This window comes from Salvelinus alpinus, chromosome 18 (assembly GCF_045679555.1).
Source record: "Salvelinus alpinus chromosome 18, SLU_Salpinus.1, whole genome shotgun sequence".
Lineage (NCBI taxonomy): Eukaryota > Metazoa > Chordata > Actinopteri > Salmoniformes > Salmonidae > Salvelinus > Salvelinus alpinus.
This window is the reverse complement of record NC_092103.1, coordinates 9,765,673-9,783,821: the sequence shown is the minus strand read 5'-3', so window position 1 is coordinate 9,783,821 and position 18,149 is coordinate 9,765,673. Positions and strand designations below refer to the sequence as shown.

The window sequence follows — 18,149 nt, the reverse complement described above, 5'->3', positions numbered from 1 at the left end:
TTAATTATTTTTATGCTAAAAATGTGGGTCTCAAAATCCACCTGCCCTGAATGATGGATCGCCACTGCATTGGGCACACACTGGTGGAATCAACATTGTTTCCACGTAATTTCAATGAAATTACATTGACCCAAAGTGGAATAGTGAATTGACGTCTGTGCTAAGTGGGTTACTATCGATAGGCCTGTGTCATTTAGTACTTTCAAATTACACATCAAATAGCCTAAAAATAAGGAAAAATGTAATTAGCTTGAAGATACATTAAGCCACTGTTTAATGTTGAACTCAGATGGTTTGTGTAGGCTAATAGCCTACACAAACAGAGCACCACAGTATGAGTCATAATACCCATAAAACCTAGCGGTCAAACAGGGAAATGGTTCCCATTGTTTTTCCACCAATTTTCCCATAGAGGATTTTAGAAACACTTCAAATAAGGGCTGTGTTTCGTGTAGGCTTATATAGCGTGACGTTTTGATAACCTTGTAAATCTCTCTCAGACAAGGGGACTTTTATCAATATATTAGTCTGTATTTACTCTCATGGTATGGGCAGACATAAGCTACGGACAACGAACACAATTGCATTTTATCCATGGCAATTTGAATGCACAAAAACACTGTGATGAGATCCTGAGGCCCATTGTGAGGCACATTTTTTTAAGGTATCTGTGACCAACAGATGCATATCTGTATTCCTAGTCATGTGAAATCCATAGATTAGGGCCTAATTTATTTATTTCAATTGACTGATTTCCTCATATGAACTGTTATTCAGTAAAATCAATGAAATTGTTGAATGTTGCATTTACATTTTTGTTCAGTATAATTAAATCCAACTTGAAAGACTCCTGATATCCGAAGTCCTTCTTCCTGATTCTCTCTATTAAAATAAATCATCTTTGGGATCGGTTTCTCGTCCACGGGACCGTTAAGCTAACGTAGGCTAATGTGATTAGCATGAGGTTGTAAGTAACAAAAAAAAAATCCCAGGACATAGACATATCTGATATTGGCAGAAAGCTTACATTCTTGTTAAACTAACTGCACTGTCCAATTTACAGTAGCTATTACAGTGAAAGAATACCATGCAATTGTTTGAGGAGAGTGCACATTTTTGAACATGAAAGTTATTAATAAACAAATTAGGCACATTTGGGCAGTCTTCTTACAAAATGTTGAACAGAAATGCAATGGTTCATTGGATCAGTCTAAAATGTTGCACATACACTGCTGCCATGTAGGGGCCAAAATTTAAATTTCAGCTGGGCTGGAGTAATACATTATGGCCTTTCTCTTGCATTTCAAAGATGATGGTACAAAAAAAATACAAAAGAACGGTTGGTTTTGTCTTTGTATTATCTTTTACCAGATCTATTGTGTTATATTCTCCTACATGCCTTTCACATTTCCACATACTTCAAAGTGTTTCCTTTCAAATGGTACCAAGAATATGCATATCCTTGCTTCAGGGCCTGAGCTACAGGCAGTTCGATTTGGGTATGTCATTTTAGGTGAAAATTGAAAAAAGTTGGCGGATCCTTAAGAGTATTTATAAGTCTGTTTCTCTTTCAGTATTTCCTTATTTTAGAAAAAAGTATCTCTCTGGGTCTGTGCTTCTCTCAATTTTTTTTCAATTTAGAGGCCTATTGCTACAGTATCAGAATGCATCGCCTTGCAGTTTTGTGTGCAAATGTTTTCACCACAGCTTGTAGGTCCAGGTTGCGGGCCCAATTGTTTTCTGTACTGAGTATTGACAACCCAGACAGTCTTTCCTGAGACGATGTGCTTCTGAGGTAGTTCTTTATGAGTTTTAGTTTAGAAAACGATCTCTCTGCAGAACTGACAGTTGCAGGGATGGTTAAAAATATCTGGATTGCAGTAGCAACATCAGGGAAACTGGGCAGAAGGGATTGGTGCTTCAAATACAGCAGTTCTGCAAGATCTTTAACTGAGCATCTCGTATTCTCCTTCATTTCCAGCATCAACACGTTATGGAAAGATATTAACTGTATAGGAAGCTCTGGGTACAAGTCGTCTGGATACTGGTTAGCCAATAAACTGGCAGATGCAAACAGATTATCATCTTTAGCGGATAACAGTTCTTGACGGCTCAAACAAAGAAAGCGGTTTGCGATTTCATTCATTCTGGTGAACCGGCGTTTGAGTTGTGTGGTTGTAATGTCAAGGTAGCATTGAGCACAGACACTGTAAAATGTTCCTCTGCATTCTGAAGCCTGTTTTTGTGTATCACTTGATCTTGCCTTTTGTTTATCCATCCCACTCTCCGTATCCGAGTTCGACCTGCTGATTCAACTTACTTTTTTGAACTTGATTGCTAATTAAGTGTGTAGGCTGTCTCCTGCCGTTGAGCAATAGGCCAACGGCAAGTAGATGCATGACAATGATAGGCTTATTGTCTCTGACTCACCTACTCCAATATAGATTATTGTAAAACACAAAACATAAAAGCTTCCTACATGTGGAAATATTTTTTTTTGAGTTGATTAGATTAGAATCTGGGTGTGTTGTTCCTACCTTTTGTTTTCACTAGCAAAGTGTTAATTCAGGTTATGGGTGAGTTTCCTCTTGAATTTGGTAAAAAAGGGAAGTGAATTCGCTCATTTGTGTCACGACTTCCGCCGAAGTTGGTGGCATTCGGTTTTCTAGTCGCCACCGATCCATGTTTCATTTTCGTTTGGTTTTGTCTTCATTATTACACACCTGATTTCTATTCCATTAATTATGTTCCTTGGTTGGTGGCATTCGGCGGTAGACGTCACCGGTTTTCTAGTTCTAATAAAGGGGTTGAATACTTATTGACTCAAGACATCTCAATTTAATTCATTTTAAATTCAGGCTGTAACACAACAAAATGTTTTTTAAAAACAAGGGTGTGAATACCTTCTGAAGGCACTGTAAGTCTTTGCCTATTGGATGTAGTCATTTACTCTGAATTATTCCATAAAAGTATCATGTGTTGCATGTAGCCTACACTGTAATCGTTTGTGTCAATTGTTGTAATACATCCTGTTAGTTGAATTGAGTAAATGCAGTCCCCGTTTTACAGAGCCATTCTTTGATTGAATATAAGCTCATAAATTAGTGGAGTCATTGGTAAACCGATCTTTTGGTGTACATTTTATGTCATAGGGGTGTATTTTCTAAGCTGTTATGACTACTACTGTGAAGCACCATTTGATAATAGTATGCTTACTGTTTAAACTGTAACACGTCAGATTACTTTAAAATTGAGACTACAGTTGTGCTCATATTTGATGTTGAAGTCTAACGGTAAATGTTATGTACACTATAAACATTAGATTACACATAGGTACTTTACATCTTGGTCTAAGATCAACTAGATAAATTAAAGCTGGGACTATGGGTGCTATAGACAGCGCATAAACTTCTTAATAATCAGTTATCTTAGAATGTGTAGACTCACAAGCTGGCTAGATTCACCAGTATACATTTATCATCTATAGCCGTTAGTCACATGATAATGGAGTCAGATTGATGAATGTAGTTTATTATTATTAAACACAATTTGAACTCATCTACATGTGTGTGTTAGAATGTTATACAACTCCTTCACCACCCTGAGGCATATCAGTCTCTACGTCACTAGGCTCTTGTCTAGGCATTACCATTCAATGCATTCACTCGAACACTAGCTGCAGATAAAAAGAAGTGGAGGAAACAAACCCAGGTGTACCGTTCTCTTTTTGTCACTTTCAGAAACAAACTCAGTCATTTCAGAGCTCTAGTCCTCCTCAATGTCTTATCATTCAGTGGTTGTTGCTCTCAGCTCCACACAGAACGCTCCAGTTAAAAACAGACTGTATATCAACTGTACCTCAGGAATATATCCTGTGTCTACAACAGGGTTGTAAACACAAACAGTAAGCACAAACGGACATGTTATGTGCTAGAGAATGTAGTCTAGCTGGTCTCATCAAGTAAAGTTACAAATAAACGGAATGCTTAACTCAAATAGAACTATACACACACTATCGCACCGACACACATAAAATCAAGTATAAAACAAAATAGGTAGAATTTCATAATTTCCCTAAAACAGTGTTTCTTTAAAACCCATGCAGCAGGTTTCTCTCGCACAGACTTTGTTAAGGCAGCACTGCAGTCGTCATGGCCCTTTTTTCAGAACGTTCGTCAAACATCTCTAAAACTAAAACTCTGGGTCTAGTGTTCGAGAACTTACAGAACACTAGACCAGTGGGTAGCTGGCTGCCGTGGCGATGCCACAGTGGTTCTTCCTGTCTTTGGCCATGTAGATGTAGCCTTTGTCTCCCCATTTCTCGGTCCAGCTGAGGAAAAGACAAAACATGTTAGTGCCACAGTTCTATTTAGTAGGAAATTATAGATTCACTGCTGCTTTAGAGAAATGTATGACTTAGACCATAGTATCAGGACAACACCAACACTGTAGTCAAATAAAGGCAATGTAGAGATGCATATTCCCCGATGAGGAAATCAACCAATCCCGTAGTGGTGACGTAACAAACAAAAAACATCCTAGGAAGATACTATGTACTGTACCTGTTCTTGACAATCCAGAATTTCTTGCCATCTACATCCTCTCCTTCAAAACCATATCCCACCACCAGAACTCCATGGTCGAGCTCCTCACTGCTGCACTTCTTCTCATAGTAGATGCCTACAGGGAGAGAACATAGTTAAATTAGTGGGCTAAGATGCTGGGTTTACCTCAGTATGTAAAACCACCTGATCTCAAACCCAATAGTTGGTTACTTAGCTAGTAACTAGTTAGCAAAACATAGAAATATTGGTCACAATTTACTTCAAAGACAACACCATTTGTACACGGTGAACAGGACAGTAGACCAGTACAGATCACTGCTACTCAAAAATAGTAGGTAGGGAATCCAATCCTTGCAAATAATGTTACACATAATTTAAGTTGCACCACTAACTGCTACTCACCAGACTGGTAGAACTGGAAGGAGTTGTGGCTGGCATCGATGGCGACAGAGATGGGGCCGACAGACGCCACAGCACTCATCAGAGTGTGCTCCTTGCCACTGGGGATATCCACGAAGCCGGTTTCATTGACAGCACTGAACTCTGGTCGATAGTGGCAAACATCATCATCCTGAGTTACCAGAGAAGAACAATGGCCATTATTAGTAAAAAACAACATTTTCCAAATATTCAAACAAGTCAGTCATTCTTGGAGACAAATCCCACTGTAATGAAGTGGAAACTAACTTATTTTTCAAAGTTGAAGTTGTAAGTCATTCCAGATCGACAGCAAAAACTGCATGATCTGGGACCAGGCTAAAAGAACAGGGCCTTACTTTTAATAAACGCATCTTCATACGCCATTACATTTGAATTCAGACTAATAGAACACAGGGCCTTACCTTGCCCACATAGGGGTAGGACGCCTCTGTGTCCAGGCCGCCGTTGTCCTTTACATACTGGAACGCCCGGTCCTCGAGACCTCCATTACAGCCATCGTTGCCCTGGAATCTGGAGCAGTCCATCAGGTTCTGTTCACTCAGAGACACCAGATTGCCAGTCTTCCTGAATAGCTGGCCCTCTATGGCCCCGGTGGAACTGAACGCCCAGCAAGACCCACATGAGCGCTGAGGTGGTAAAGATTATTAAACATCTTGTTACTTTTTCATGTCAGAACACACTGACATGTGCATATTACACCAGTAATAAAATGTATATATATATATGCAATTTGCCACCTTATCTTCAGTATACTGTAAATTACAATCATGGTAAACAGCACGCAAACAAGCCAGACAGTTCTCTGGAAGTAAAACCTTATTTAGTGACACAGCAGTGTGTGGATATGAGTCGTGATTCAGGTCTCACCTGGTTCTTGATGGCAGTGACGTAGCCCTTCTCTCTCCAGTCCACAGCTTCAGGGGCCTGCAGGTAACTGGGTTCCATGAACAGAGAGCCCTTGTACTTCCTCTCAGTTGTCTGCTTGTAGCCGTTCATGAGCTGCCCAAACTCTTCGTTGGTCTAGGGAGGAAGAAGTCAGAACACGTTGAAACGTAATGTCTTCCCTGGCCAGATGTGGTTTGTAATTTACCATCTGAATGGGAAATCTAACTGTATTAAAAGTTCTGCACTTAGCCATAAATCCTGTGTGCATCTTTAAAAGACTATGAGTAAATTTCAATTCCCTTCTCAGGATAACTATTCCATTCCTGCTTGATAGTTGAAGAAACCTAACCTGCGAGTCTGAATACATTCCTGCTTTCATTGTCAACGCTGACACCTGTGCCTGTGAAATATTTCATACTGTATGTGCTTCAGCAAATCTATGGCATGACAACAAAAAGATCCAGCTATAGCACACACACAGTATGGGAAAGAGCTGCTGAGAAGTACCTCCTGCTCCACAGTAAAATGTATCAGCAACAGACTTGGACAGAAGCTCACTGGAACTGATAGCGGCACCTCAAAAGTTCTACTGCTTGAGTCCCTGCACCTCATAGAATATTAGCTCAAAAGTCCTGCAGGGTTCCTGGATATAAATATATACAGTACAGGCCCCCAGAATGAGAACCGGCACCCATTTCATCCATGTCAAGCACTGCTCAGCAAGGTGATTCTTCTTACCATGTCACCAAAGTGGTTCATGCCCAGACGGTAGGAGTGTTTTCCCATAGAGTGGTCCAGGTTGTGCATCTCAATCTTCTTCAGGTTCTTCTCCCAAACCATCCTCCTCCAGCCCTCCTCGCTCTGTAACAATGAGTGAAAAACAGTGAGAAAATATACACAATCATATACTGTCCCAGAACTATGGGCACAATCCATGCAATTAATGATATACTGCATTAGGTGTAATTTACAGCTACATGTATGCACCAATTGATCAATTTGAGCCCCTTGTTGAGAGCAGTGGAGGATGGTGGGAGGAGTCATAGGAGGACAGGCTCATTGTACTGGCTGTAACGGAACTGAGTCAAACGTGGTTTCCAAATGTTTGATACCATTCCAATAATTCCATTCCAGCCTTTACAATGAGCCCATCCTCCTATAGCTCATCCCACCAGCCTCCACTTTTTGGGAACTACTGAGGGGTTCCTATGAGGATGTGCTCCTCTACTTGTGCTTAAACACCCACATCATGGTAGTTCTTGCTGTGCCAGTTCTTCCACAAGTGCCAGTGGCCCTCCAACTGAGAGTCAAACATAGGGGCCGCATACACAGCACTCATACAGAGCACCAACACTGCCAAGTACAGGGACATCATGGTCAAACAGCTGTGGAGAGAGAGAGAGAGAGAGAGCAGAGCTCAGTCAGCCTTGTATTTTCAGTGTAAAGAAGCTATATAGTATAAAATGTTGAATTTGTACCTTTGAAACAATGGCAGATCTTCTGTACAAACAACATAACCGAAAGCCGTACTTACTTTCCCCCGTCAATTTGCAGTTGCAGGGTGATGATTTCTGCTGCTGTTGTTGTGTAGTCAGTGTACTAGACACGACACTTTATACAGCCAGCTATATGTCGTGTAATGGGGGGGGCTGGCTTGTGATTGGCTGAAAGGGGACCGTATATCACACTGCCGGCCCGTTGAAAGATAATTTAAAAGATCGCATGTCCCGCCCGGTGTAAATAGCCCAGCATGTGATTCCTGCCCACGTGACCGTTTCCATCAACTCCCTAAAGATGAAAACATCAAATTTGAGTAAACATCTCTCAGTGAGTTTGTTAGATTACGGAGAAACAAAAGGGTAAAAAGATACATTGTAACATCGAATCAGTTGCCCTTAACATTTTTTCATCTTCGGTTACTTTGTAACAGTTCTCTCATCATGTGCTGGCGCCGAGGAGATGAGAGCATGGCACGCTGATGCTCATACAGCAATGCCAAATAAATTACCAGAAAAAAATGCAAAACATGTTCATTAAACAGTAATGACATGAATTTGGGAAGAAAGGTTACTTAAAGTCTAGTACCTGAAAATGAGTTGCCAACAACAAACGCCATACATTTTCCTGCTCTTGTGAAGCATACAGCAGCTTCAGTTTTTGTTCAACCATGTCCTAATATAATAGATTCAAATAATAGCCTGAAGTTGAGAGAATGAACAAATTAACCTACATTTATCTAGCTCAAATAAGATTATCTGCATTCTTTAGATACTAATTAATTATTGTGTGGTAACCTGTTGTGTCAATAAAGTTCTGATGGGCTTGTAAATCATTTATTTGTGTAAATAATCATTCCATAGTTAAACACGTCCACACACACACACACACACACACAGAGACACCCTGTAGATATGTGGTTAGTAAAATTATTCCTTGATTGGTATTAGCGTGTCTACAAAAACACTACAGGGAAATCAATGAATGGATGGGTATTGAATAATTAATGAGGGTTGTTTAAGATTTCCTAGTATTGATCGATCATACTAAGAAGTATGCTTTGATAACAATGCAGTAATGTATCCTTGTAACATCAAACTTTTGCTGACACTGATTACAATCTAACAGAAACAGATGCACTTACTCCACCTGTCAGACATGAAGTGTACTGCAGGTAATGTAACAGTCATGACCATAGAGTTGAATACAGAGTTGAAAATTGCTCTCTGATTGAGAACCATACTTAGGTAGCCCTTTTTTCCACCTGTCTTTGTGGGAAGTTGACTTTGTTTAGAGCACATAGCCTTTAGCTTCACGGTTTGTTTTTGTAGTGTTTATTGTTTTTTTCGGTGTCATTTTGTTTAATAAAATAAATTGTATGCTTACCACGCTGCACCTTGGTCCTCTTCCTTTAACAGCCGTGACACCAATGAAACAGTTACTTGCAAGTTAGCATGAGGTTGTAAGTAACAAGAAAAATTCCAAGGACATAGACATATCTGATATTGGCAGAAAACTTACATTCTTGTTAATCTAACTGCACTGTCCACTTTACAGTAGCTATTACAGTGAAAGAATACCATGCTATTGTTTAAGGAGAGTGCACATTTTTGAAAATGAAAGATATTAATAAACAAATCAGGCACATTTGGGCAGTCTTGATACAAAATGTTGAACAGAAATGCAATGGTTCATTGGATCAGTCTAAAATTTTGCACATACATTGCTGCCCTCTAGGGGCCAAAATCTAAATTTCACCTGGGCTGGAGTAATACATTATGGATTTTCTCTTGCATTTCAAAGACAATGGTACAATAAAAATACAAAAGAATGGTTGGTTTTTTCTTTGTATTATCTTTTACCAGATCTATTGTGTTATATTCTCCCATATTCTCCTGTTTCCTTTCAAATGGTACCAAGAATATGCATATCCTTGCTTAAGGGCCTGAGCTACAGGCAGTTCGATTTGGGTATGTCATTTTAGGTGAAAATTGAAAAAAGGGGGCGGATCCTTAAGAGTTAAGTCTGTTTCTCTTTCACCATTTCCTTATTTTAGAAAAAATTGTCTCTCTGGGTCTGTGCTTCTCTCTACTTTTTTCAATTTAGAGGCCTATTGCTACAGTATGAAAATGCATCGTCTTGCAGTTTTGTGTGCAAATGTTTTCACCACAGCTTGTAGGTCCAGGTTGCGGGCCCAAGTGTTTTCTGTACTGAGTATTGACAACCCAGAAAGTCTTTCCTGAGACGTTGTGGTTCTGATGTAGTTCTTTATGAGTTTTAGTTTAGAAAAAGATCTCTCTGCAGAAGTGACAGTTGCAGGGATGGTTAAAAACAGCTGGATTGCAGTAGCAACATCAGGGAAACTGGGAAGAAGGGATTGGTGCTTCAAATACAGCAGTTCAGCAAGATCTTTAATTGAGCATCTCTTATTCTCCTTAATTTCCAGCCTCAACACGTTACGGAAAGGTAATAACTGTATAGGAAGCTCTTGGTACAAGTCCTCTGGATACTGGGCAGCCAATAAACTGGCAAATGCAAACAGATTATCATATTTAGCGGACAACAGTTCTTGACGGCTCAAACAAAGAAAGCGGTTTGCGATTTCATTCATTCTGGTGAACCGGCGTTTGAGTTGTGTGGTTGTAATGTCAAAGTAGCGTTGAGCACAGACACTGTAAAATATTCCTCTGAAGCCTGTTTTTGTGCATCACTTGGTCTTGCCTTTTGTTTAACCATCCCACTCTCCGTATCCGAGTTCGACCTGCTGATTCAACTTACTTTTTTGAACTTGATTGCTAATTACGTGGGTAGGCTGGGGAAGGCTGTCTCCTGTCGTTGAGCAATAGGCCAATTAGATGTATGACAATGATAGGCTTATTATCTCTGACTCACCTACTACCAATGTAGATTATTGTAAAACACAAAAGCTTCCTACATGTGGAAATGAAAAAGTTTGAGTTGATCAGATTAGAATCTTGTTTTCACTAGCAAAGTGCAAGGAATTGTTAAATCAGGCTATGGGTGAGTTTCCTCTTGAATTTGGTTTAAAAAAAAGGGAAGTGAATTCACTCATTTGCTTGTTAGCAACCCTCTTGTTTGTATCAGACACACAGTTTCTCTCTTAGAGATTATATTTCTCACCCATCGACACACAATACCCCATAATGACAAAATGAAAACATATTTCAAATTTAGAAATGTTTTCAAATGTATTGAAAATGAAATAAAGAAACATCTCATTTAGCCTACATAAGTATTCACACCCCTGAGTCAATACAGTACATGTTAGAATCACCTTTGGCAGAGATTACAGCTGTGAGTATTTCTGGATAAGTTTCTAAGAGCTTTGCACACCTAGATTAGACAATATTTGCACATTATTATTTTTTTAATTCTTCAAGCTCTGTCAAGTTGGTTGTTGATCATTGTCTAGACAGCCAATTTCAAGTCTTGCCATAGATTTTTAAGCCAATTTAAGTCAAAACTGTAAATAGGCAACTCGGGAACCAGTGGTGTAAAATATTTAAATCAAACTTCTTTAAAGTACTACTTAAGTACTGTTTTGGAGGGTATCTGTACTTTACTATTTATATATCTGACAACTTACTTTTTATTCCATACATTTACCCTGACACCCAATAAGTACTCATTACATTTGGAATGCTTAGCAGGACAGGAAAAAGGTCAAATAACGCAATTATCAAGAGAACATCCCTGGTCTTCCCACCAGTGGTTTCCTCAAGGATTGTGTCTGTGCTTGCATCTGAAAACCTCCCTGGTCTTTGTGGTGAATCTGTGTTTGAAATTCACTGCTCGACTGAGGGAACTAGTAAATAGTTGTATGTGTGGGGTACAGAGATGAGGTGGTCATTCAAAAATCATGTTAAACACTATTATTGCACACATAGTGAGTCCATGCAACTTGTGACTCCTAAACTTATTTAACTTCTCTAGGATAGGGGGCAGCATTTTCACGTTTGGATGAAAAGCGCGCCCAGAGTAAACTGCCTCCTACTCAGTCCCAGATGCTAATATATGCATATTATTAGTAGTATTGGATAGAAAACACTCTGACGTTTCTAAAACTGTTTGAATCATGTCTGTGACTATAACAGAACTTATTTGGCAGGCAAAACCCAGAGGAGAAACCATTCAGTTTTTGTTTTTGTTGAAGTCACTCTCTTTTCAATGAGTTATCATTGGGAATCCAGATTTCTAAGGGACTTTCCTGCATTTCCTATCGCTTCCACTGGCTGTCAATAGTCTTTAGAAATTGGTTGCGGTTTTTCCTTTGAGAAATGAAGTAGCCATGTTCAGAATGAGGCTCCAGTGAAGTGTACTGTTTGTTAGAGGCGCGTGACCAGAAAGCATGCTACGCATTGTTTTCCTCCGGTATTGAACACAGATCATCCCGTCTTCAATTTTATCGATTATTTACGTTAAAAAAATACCTTAAGTTTGGACAAAGCTTACAGGTAACTTTTGAGATATTTTGTAGTCACGTTGTGCAAGTTGGAACCGGTGTTTTTCTGGATCAAACGCACCAAATAAATGGACATTTTGGATATATATCGACGGAATTAATCGAACAAAAGGACCATTTGTGATGTTTATGGGACACATTGGAGTGCCAAAAGAAGAAGCTCGTCAAAGGTAAGGCATGAATTATATCTTTATTTCTGCGTTTTGTGTCGCGCCGGGAGTGTTGAAATATGATGGTCTATGATTGTTAGCTGGGGTGCTATCCTCAGATAATAGCATTGTTTGCATTCGCCGTAAAGCATTTTTGAAATCTGACACGTTGGCTGGATTCACAACAAGGGTAGTTTTCTTTTGGTATATTGAATGTGTGATTTCATGAAAGTTAAATTTTTATAGTAATTTATTTGAATTTGGCGCTCTGCATTTTCACTGGATGTTGGCCAGGTGGGACGCTACGGTCCCACATATCCCAGAGAGGTTAAGCTTGCCATAATAAAGGGGTTGAATATTTATCGACTCAAGACATCTCAATTTAATTCATTTTAAATTCAGGCTGTAACACAACAAAATGTTTTTTAAAAACAAGGGTGTGAATACCTTCTGAAGGCACTGTAAGTCTTTGCCTATTGGATGTAGTCATTTACTCTGAATTATTCCGTAAAAGTATCATGTGTTGCATGTAGCCTACACTGTAATCGTTTGTGTCAATTGTTGTAATACATCCTGTTAGTTGAATTGAGTAAATGCAGTCCCCGTTTTACAGAGCCATTCTTTGATTGAATATAAGCTCATAAATTAGTGGAGTCATTGGTAAACCGATCTGTTGGTGTACATTTTATGTCATAGGGGTGTATTTTCTAAGCTGTTATGACTACTACTGTGAAGCACCATTTGATAATAGTATGCTTACTGTTTAAACTGTAACACGTCAGATTACTTTAAAATTGAGACTACAGTTGTGCTCATATTTGATGTTGAAGTCTAACGGTAAATGTTATGTACACTATAAACATTAGATTACGCATAGGTACTTTACATCTTGGTCTAAGATCAACTCGATAAATTAAAGCTGGGACTATGGGTGCTATAGACAGCGCATAAGCTTCTTAATAATCAGTTATCTTAGAACCAATGTAATTATAGCATCTGAGTGATAATGTGTAGACTCACAAGCTGGCTAGATTCACCAGTATACATTTATCATCTATAGCCGTTAGTCACATGATAATGGAGTCAGATTGATGAATGTAGTTTATTATTATTATTAAATACAATTTGAACTCATCTACATGTGTGTTAGAATGTTATACAACTCCTCTCACCATCCTGAGGCATATCAGTCTCTACGTCACTAGGCTCTTGTCTAGGCATTACCATTCAATGCCTTCACTCAAACACTAGCTGCAGATAAACAGAAGTGGAGGAAACAAACCCAGGTGTACCGTTCTCTTTTTGTCACTTTCAGAAACAAACTCAGTCATTTCAGAGCTCTAGTCCTCCTCAATGTCTTATCATTCAGTGGTTGTTGCTCTCAGCTCCACACAGAACGCTCCAGTTAAAAATAGACTATATCAACTGTACCTCAGGAATATATCCTGTGTCTACAACAGTGTTGTAAACACAAACAGTAAGCACAAACGGACATGTTATGTGCTAGAGAATGTAGTCTAGCTGGTCTCATCAAGTAAAGTTACAAATAAACGGAATGCTTAACTCAAATAGAACTATACACACACTATCGCACCGACACACATAAAATCAAGTATAAAACAAAATAGGTAGAATTTCATAATTTCCCTAAAACAGTGTTTCTTTAAAACCCATGCAGCAGGTTTCTCTCGCACAGACTTTGTTAAGGCAGCACTGCAGTCGTCATGGCCCTTTTTTCAGAACGTTCGTCAAACATCTCTAAAACTAAAACTCTGGGTCTAGTGTTCGAGAACTTACAGAACACTAGACCAGTGGGTAAATGGCTGCCGTGGCGATGCCACAGTGGTTCTTCCTGTCTTTGGCCATGTAGATGTAGCCTTTGTCTCCCCATTTCTCGGTCCAGCTGAGGAAGAGACAAAACATGTTAGTCCCACAGTTCTAGTCAGCAGGAAATTATAGAGATTTACTGCTGCTTTAGAGAAATGTATGACTTAGACCATAGTATCAGGACAACACCAACACTGTATTCAAATAAAGGCAATGTAGAGATGCATATTCCCCGATGAGGAAATCAACCAATCCCGTAGTGGTGACGTAACAAAAAACATGCTAGGAAGATACTATGTACTGTACCTGTTCTTGACAATCCAGAATTTCTTGCCATCTACATCCTCGCCTTCAAAACCATATCCCACCACCAGAACTCCATGGTCGAGCTCCTCACTGCTGCACTTCTCCTCATAGTAGATCCCTACAGGGAGAGGACATAGTTAAATTAGTAGGCTAAGATGCTGGGTTTACCTCAGTATGTAAAACCACCTGATCTCAAACCCAATAGTTGGTTAATTAGCTAGTATCTAGTTAGCAAAACATAGAAATATTGGTCACAATTTACTTCAAAGACAACACCATTTGTACACGGTGAACAGGACAGTAGACCAGTACAGATCACTGCTACTCAAAAATAGTAGGTAGGGAATCCAATCCTTGCAAATAATGTTACACATAATTTAAGTTGCACCACTAACTGCTACTCACCAGACTGGTAGAACTGGAAGGAGTTGTGGCTGGCATCGATGGCGACAGAGATGGGGCCGACAGACGCCACAGCACTCATCAGAGCGTGCTCCTTGCCACTGGGGATATCCACGAAGCCGGTTTCATTGACAGCATTGAACTCTGGTCGGTAGTGGCAAACATCATCATCCTGAGTTACCAGAGAAGAACAATGGCCATTATTAGTAAAAAAAAAAACATTTTCCAAATATTCAAACAAGTCAGTCATTCTTGGAGACAAATCCCACTGTAATGAAGTGGAAACTAACTTATTTTTCAAAGAGGAAGATGTAAGTCATTCCAGGTCTACAGCGAAATGCATGATCTGGGACCAGGCTAAAAGAACAGGGCCTTACTTTTAATAAATGCATCTTCATACGCCATTACATTTGAATTCAGACTAACAGAACACAGGGCCTTACCTTGCCCACATAGGGGTAGGACGCCTCTGTGTCCAGGCCACCGTTGTCCTTCACATACTGGAAGGCCAGGTTCATGAGACCTCCATTACAGCCCTCGTTGCCCTGGAGTTTGGAGCAGTCCATCAGGTTCTGTTCACTCAGAGACACCAGATTGCCAGTCTTCCTGAATTCCTGGCCCTCTATGGCCCCGGTGGAACTGAACGCCCAGCAAGACCCACATGCGCCCTGGGGGAAAGATTGTTAAACATCTTGTTACTTTTTCATGTCAGAACACACTGACATGTGCATATTACACCAGTAATAAATAAATACAAAATATATCTTTGCAATTTGCCACCTTCTGTATACTGTAAATTACAATCATGGTAAACAGCACGGTAAACAGCACGCAAACAAGCCAGACAGTTCTCTGGAAGTAAAACCTTATTTAGTGACACAGCAGTGTGTGGATGAGTCATGACTCATGAGTGATTCAGGTCTCACCTGGTTCTTGATGGGAGTGACGTAGCCCTTCTCTCTCCAGTCCACAGCTTCAGGGGCCTGCAGGTAATTGGGTTCCATGAACAGAGAGTCCTTGCACTTCCTCTCAGTTGTCTGCTTGTAGCCATTCATGAGCTGCCCAAACTCTTCGTTGGTCTAGGGAGGAAGAAGTCAGAACACGTTGAAAAGTAATGTCTTCCCTGGCCAGATGTGGTTTGTAATTTACCATCTGAATGGGAAATCAAACTGTTTTAAAAGTTGTGCACTTAGCAATAAATATTGTGTGCATCTTTAAAAGACTATGAGTAAGTTTCAATTCCCTTCTCAGGATAACTATTCCATTCCTGCTTGATAGTTGAAGAAACCTAACCTGCGAGTCTGAATACATTCCTGCTTTCATTGTCAACGCTGACACCTGTGCCTGTGAAATATTTCATACTGTATGTGCTTCAGCAAATCTATGGCATGACAACAAAAAGATCCAGCTACAGCACACACACAGTATGGGAAAGAGCTGCTGAGAAGTACCTCCTGCTCCACAGTAAAATGTCTCAGCAACAGACTTGGACAGAAGCTCAGACTTGGACAGAAGTCCTGCAGGGTTCCTGGATATAAATATATACAGTACAGGCCCCCAGAATGAGTACCGGCACCCATTTCATCCATGTCAAACACTGCTCAGCAAGGTGATTCCTCTTACCATGTCACCAAAGTGGTTCATGCCCAGACGGTAGGAGTGTTTTCCCATAGAGTGTTCCAGGTTGTGCATCTCAATCTTCTTCAGGTTCTTCTCCCAAACCATCCTCCTCCAGCCCTCCTCGCTCTGTAACAATGAGTGAAAAACAGTCCGAAAATATACACTGTCCCAGAACTATGGGCACAATCCATGCAATTAATGATATACTGCATTAGGTGTAATTTACATCTACATGTATGCACCAATTGATCAATTTGAGCCCCTTGATGAGAGCAGTGGAGGATGGTGGGAGGAGTCATAGGAGGACAGGCTCATTGTACTGGCTGTAATGGAACTGAGTCAAACGTGGTTTCCAAATGCTTGATACCATTCCAATAATTCCATTCCAGCCTTTACAATGAGCCCATCCTCCTATAGCTCATCCCACCAGCCTCCACTCTTTGGGAACTACTGAGGGGTTCCTATGAGGATGTGCTCCTCCACTTGTGCTTAAACACCCACATCATGGTAGTTCTTGCTGTGCCAGTTCTTCCACAAGTGCCAGTGGCCCTCCAACTGAGAGTCAAACATAGGGGCCGCATACACAGCACTCATACAGAGCACCAACACTGCCAAGTACAGGGACGTCATGGTCAAACAGCTGTAGAGAGAGAGAGAGAGAGCAGAGCTCAGTCAGCCTTGTATTTTCAGTGTAAAGAAATGTTGAATTTGTACCTTTGAAACAATGGCAGATCTTCAACGTTATATACAACATCAAAAAGTCTGGGCAGCACCTCCTACTGGAGAGTTGATCTACAGCTATCCATTTGGTCTCCCATCCAGTGTTTTAAAACTTTGACATGTCACTGACTACTACCAATGTGGTATCGTGTGAATGATTGAGAAATCTCAATGTAATTTTTTAAATTTTAATTTAATTTAAAAAAAATAAAAAATAATTCGCTGTTAGTATGAAGTCATTACAAAGGGTAGCTTTAACAGAGACAATGACATTTAACCATCCTTTATAAGTCAGCAATTGTAATATTTATGCCAATAAATCACTTGTGAAGTCATCAGCAGCTATTGTTTAATTCAACCTAGGGTTCACAAACACGTCACCTTGCACTTTCACCATTCTGTGAAGTGAATTCATCATAATTGATTTAATCTGCAGCCTAATAAACTGCATGCTGTCCCAACGACATGTCACTGACTACTACCAATATGGTATCGTGTGAATGATTGAGAAATCTCAATTTAATTATTTAAAAAATAAATGTAATTTATAAAATGTTTTAAAAAAAATTCGCTGTTAGTATCAAGTCATTACAAAGTCATTACAAAAAACTTCCAAACTACCTTCCGCTCGACACAAGAAAACAAAAATAAACATATGGAACTAGGATACTACACTACCGGTATTCCAAATTAAATAAATTTATATAAATTATTTTATGTGATATCCAGAAATATTCGAGGAAATGTTTGGTAACAGCCGGCAGAAAAAGCAACATCAGAAACGGTAGACTAATGTTGTCTTTCTGTATCAATCAAATCAAAGAGCAAATGCCCCTGGTAAATGTCCATAACCCAAGACCTAACACTGTACAAACAACATAACAGAAAGCCGTACTTACTTTTGTCCCGTCAATTTGCAGTTGCAGGGTGATGATTTCTGCTGCTGTTGTTGTGTATTCAGTGTACTAGACACGACACTTTATACAGCCAGCTATATGTCGTATAATGGGGGGGGGGCTGGCTTGTGATTGGCTGAAAGGGGACCGTATATCACACTGCCGGCCCGCTGAAAGATAATTTAAAAGATCTCATGTCCCGCCCGTTGTAAATAGCCCAGCATGTGATTCCTGACCTCTTGACCGTTTTCATCAACTCTCTAAAGTTGAAACATCAAATTTGATTAAACATCTTTAGGGAGTTGATTAGATTACTGGGAAACAAAAGGGTAAAAAGATACATTGTAACATTGAATCA

General features: G+C 39.8%; 2 protein-coding genes across 2 annotated transcripts; both read right to left on the bottom strand.

The window, feature by feature from the left end:
* Positions 1-3,515: 3,515 nt before the first annotated feature.
* Positions 3,516-7,472, bottom strand: LOC139543673 (procathepsin L-like). The gene is made up of 8 exons (XM_071349979.1): positions 7,426-7,472; positions 7,138-7,276; positions 6,630-6,752; positions 5,874-6,026; positions 5,408-5,632; positions 4,968-5,136; positions 4,563-4,680; positions 3,516-4,330 (listed from the first exon to the last, which is right to left on the bottom strand). The coding sequence occupies exons 2-8, from the start codon at positions 7,264-7,266 to the stop codon at positions 4,231-4,233; spliced, it is 1,017 nt and encodes a 338-aa protein (XP_071206080.1). The 5' UTR covers positions 7,267-7,276; positions 7,426-7,472; the 3' UTR covers positions 3,516-4,230.
* Positions 7,473-13,108: 5,636 nt separating this feature from the next.
* LOC139543672 (procathepsin L-like) lies at positions 13,109-17,885 on the bottom strand. Its single transcript, XM_071349978.1, has 8 exons — positions 17,795-17,885; positions 16,677-16,815; positions 16,179-16,301; positions 15,482-15,634; positions 14,999-15,223; positions 14,559-14,727; positions 14,154-14,271; positions 13,109-13,923 (listed from the first exon to the last, which is right to left on the bottom strand). Exons 2-8 carry the CDS (start codon positions 16,803-16,805, stop codon positions 13,824-13,826), a joined length of 1,017 nt encoding a protein of 338 aa, XP_071206079.1. The 5' UTR covers positions 16,806-16,815; positions 17,795-17,885; the 3' UTR covers positions 13,109-13,823.
* Positions 17,886-18,149: the final 264 nt, after the last annotated feature.